This window comes from Austrofundulus limnaeus, unplaced genomic scaffold (genome assembly GCF_001266775.1).
Source record: "Austrofundulus limnaeus strain Quisiro unplaced genomic scaffold, Austrofundulus_limnaeus-1.0 Scaffold792, whole genome shotgun sequence".
Classification (NCBI taxonomy): domain Eukaryota; kingdom Metazoa; phylum Chordata; class Actinopteri; order Cyprinodontiformes; family Rivulidae; genus Austrofundulus; species Austrofundulus limnaeus.
Genome location: NW_013953194.1, coordinates 105,264 through 109,224, shown reverse-complemented (window position 1 = coordinate 109,224; position 3,961 = coordinate 105,264). Strand labels below are relative to the sequence as shown.

The 3,961-nt window shown below is 43.3% G+C and overlaps 1 protein-coding gene across 2 annotated transcripts in view; it reads right to left on the bottom strand.

Moving 5' to 3' along the window:
• The window catches only part of LOC106532555 (macrophage colony-stimulating factor 1 receptor 2), a 32,799-nt gene that overhangs the window by 7,460 nt on the left and 21,378 nt on the right, over positions 1-3,961 (bottom strand). For both annotated transcript variants that reach the window (XM_014028647.1, XM_014028646.1), the window contains exons 10-13: positions 3,646-3,752; positions 3,345-3,471; positions 1,908-2,012; positions 1,714-1,824 (exon numbers count right to left, since the gene is read on the bottom strand). In XM_014028647.1, the coding sequence (XP_013884101.1) occupies positions 1,714-1,824; positions 1,908-2,012; positions 3,345-3,471; positions 3,646-3,752 (450 nt within the window). The remainder of the gene's footprint in view (positions 1-1,713; positions 1,825-1,907; positions 2,013-3,344; positions 3,472-3,645; positions 3,753-3,961) is intronic.

Below are 3,961 nucleotides of genomic sequence, written 5' to 3'. Positions count from 1 at the left end.
GTGTGATGACACCAACAGAATCACATCATCTGTAGACAGCAGAGAAGGAATCCTGAGGCCACTGAACCAGACTCCCTCCACCCCCTGGCTGCACTGAGAAATTCTGTGCATGCAAGTTATGAACAGATTCTGTGACAACAAGCAGCCCTGGTGGAGTCCAACTCTCACTCTTAAAGGGTCCGACTTACTACTGGCACTGAGAACCAAACTCTCACCCTACTTGTATAGGGACTGAATGGCCTTAACAACAGGCCCACAATCCCATAGCACCCCTCACAGTGTACCTCGAGGGACACAGTCGAACACCTTATCCAAGTCCATAAAACACATGTAGATGATTAGCTAAATGCCCATGACCCCTTGAGGACCTTTAGTGAGGGTAAAACGTTGGTCCAGTGTTCCACARCCAGGACAGAACCCACATTGTTCCTCCAGAATCTGAGGTTTGACTATCGATCGAACTCTCTTCTCCCATACCTCTTAAAAGACTTTACCAGAGAGGCTTAAAACAGTGATGTCCCTGTAATTGGAGCACACCCTTCGGTCCCTATTTTTAAAGAGAGGAAGCACCACCCCAGTCTGCCAATCCAGTGGCACTGCCCCCGATGTCCATGTGATGTTGCAAAGGTGTGTCAACCAGGACAGACCCACAACATCCAGAGCCTTGAGGAGATCAAAGCAGATCTCATCCACCCCCGGAGTCCTGCCTGCATGGAGCTTTTTAACTAGATGACCTCAGCTCCTCTATTCACCCAAGTGTCCAAAACATAGAGCTGTAGATCAGATGACAGGAGAGTCAATCATCAATCTACAACCTACGGTGTCCTGGTGCCACATATACTTATGGACACCCTTATGTCTGAACATGGTGTTCGTGATGGACAATCCGTGACGAGCACAGAAGTCCAACAACAGAACACCACTCAAGTTCAGATTGGAGAGCCTGTTCCTCCCAGTCACGCCTCTCCAGGTCTCACTGTTGTTACCCACGTGGGCATTGAAGTCCCCCAGCAGAATAAAGGAATCCCCAGCTGGAGCACCTTCCAGCAYCCCCACTAAAGACTCAAAGAAGGCTGGACACTCAATCATTTGGTGCATAAGCACAAATGACTGTTAGAGCCCGTCCCCYGCCCAAAGGTGTAGGGAAGCTACCCTTCACTAGTTCTAGACCAGCATCCTTGAATAGATAAAACAAAAAAATCTCTGATGTTGTGTGTGAATGACAATAGAGCTGATTCTGATTCTCATTCTGAAAAAACTAAATTTRGTCAAATTATCCAGGATTTTGTCTAGACTAATTGGTTGCAAACTGTTCTAGTTTCTGACTGGTTCAGGTCATGGTCAAACCAGTTTATGACCATTTAAAATAGTTTCACACTAATACAAACTAATTCAGACTGGTGTAAATTAGTATAGATCAGGGGTGGGCAATAATCCACAAGGGCCACAGYCCTGCATGTTTTACTTGTTTYCCTGCTCTAACACACCTGGCTCAGTCATTGAATTACCTCTTCTAAGTCTGGAAGCCTGATAATCACTCATTCATTYAAATCAGGTGTGTTGGATAAAAAAAAAAACAAGTAAAACATGCAGGGCTGTGGGCCTGGAGGAGCTGGTTTAGACTGATTCAGCCTGATGTCAATGAGTTTAGACTGGTTTTGGACTGGTTCACTGTGTTCTTGAGTTTACACTGACTTATGATTAGTTTATCACCTCCTTGAGTACATGCTCCAAGCAAATTGACAATGTTGCCATGATAACCCAGATGRCTGAGGATCTTGAGCTCTGACATCAATGCCTCTCGTTCCTCTGAATGAGCACTTGCTGTTGATAAACACATGAATCATTAGATTAGTTCATCAGCCTGAAGTGATGGTGATGATGATGATGATGCACAGCAGACTCACGTTTAAGCATCTTGACGGCGACTCTAGTGGCTTTGCAGTCGGTTCCCAAACCGTATGCCGTTGCCTCAACAACCTTCCCAAAYGCCCCTGAACCCAAGACCGGACCTGAAAGAGGAGGAGTCAGTCAGAGGACTGGGAGTGACAGAGCACTTTAGAGAGTCTGAACCAATTCACTGCAGTTTATTTATAYAGCACCAAGTCCCAGCATACGTTGTCTCAGGACACTGTAGATAAAAAGAACAATGTAAAGAAGAAAGCAGCAGATTGTGTTGAATCACTTCATCACAGTCTCCCATCCTGAGCAAACGGTGGAGAGGAAAAACTCCCTGCTAATCAGGAAGAAASCTCCAGCAGAACCAGGCTCAGGACAGGAGACCATCTGCCTCGACCGGCTGGTTGGAGGACAGGAAAGAGACACAGACAAACACAGAAGAACTGGTCCAGGACTGATCCAGGACTGGTCCAGGTGTATTGAGAGACAATGATACCAACGGGCAGAACTTCACCAGTCTATGAAAAACTGCATCTAAACTGGTGGAGAAATTTCAGAATAAAGTTCCTGAATGAAAGACTGAATCTCCWTCATCTCCAATTCATAATCTGATCAACAGATTATTATAATCTGTATTGATCTATGAGCTCAAAGGTGGAAAATCAATTCTGGATTGTTGTGATCCACAGGTCCTCAGGGTTCACTGAAATAAACCCATCTCTGGCTCTGTTCTGGACATCACTGCAGGACCTCAGGAACACTTCCACCTTCACTGTGCCATTCACCAAGGCTGCTTAAAGCTCTATCATACAAGAAAGAAGTCATAAGTGAACACCACCAGAACCGCTGCTGTCTTCTCTGGACCAAAGATGATTTAAAATGGACAGAGACAAAGAGCAGAACTGTGGTCAGACAGATTTAAATCTTAGATTCTGTTCAGAAACAGACAGCGTCATCCACACTGTTATCAACACACAGTTTAAAAGCTTTCCTCTCTAATGGTATGGGGATGCATTATTGCATCTGGCACCTTACACATCTGGAAAGAAAGCATCAATATACAGTCCCCTCCAAAAGTATAGGAACAGCAAGTCAAAATATCTTATTTTGTTGTACGCTGAAGAATTATAGATCAAAAGATGAGCATGAGATAATGGGAATGTCAGCTTTTAATTCCTTATATTTAAATGTAGATGTGTTAAACCACCACCTAGGTTCCAATGTGGGTTTAAGATTACTGCTATTCATTACATTCTGTTTTTATCAACTTTAACATCAATGTCCCAATTTTATTTGTAAAGTTTGTTTAATTTTAGAGACAGACTGAGGAAGAGACAGTTTTTATAGTAACTCTACACTCAAGTTTTGTATTGAATGTAATGTGTCTGAATATCAGATTAATGTTGTGGATGTTAAAAATAGATTGAAGTTTCATGATTTCATACCAAGGCGCAGTTTGTCTCTAGGAAATTCCCACTTCTGATTGTACGGCAGCTGGGTTGGGTCAACAAAGGTGTAGTTGTTTCCGTCTGTGCTCTCAATAATCTTCCAGCGTATCTCATACTTTGGAGTCTGGTGAAAAGAGAACAAAAATATTCTGGTTATCTTTGGTTCCTATGAACCTAAAGCTAAATATTTATTGATGTACACTAGGACCTGAAAACTCAGTTTCCCACAAACCCCCCCTCAGACTCCACACATTGCAACATATCTAACTGATCACTTGATAGTGTCATCTAAACTTACCTGTCTGCACTTATATAAGACAACCAATAGAAGGAGGAGGAGGATGGTCGCCATACTCAGAGCTCCAAACAGAGGGGCTGTGAAGATGGCACGAAGACCTGTAGGATCTGAAATCAAACAATGTTGGTTCTTTATTCAGTTCAATAAAGTTTATTTAAATAGCATCAAGTCGCACCAAAGATCATCTGAGGGCACCGTCCAAAAGAAAAACAGTCATTGTAAAGAAACCAGCAGATTGTTTTCACTTGTGTTTACTTTGGGTCTGTTGGACCATGACTCAGGGTCTGTTGGACCCTGATCTTGGGTCTGTTAGACC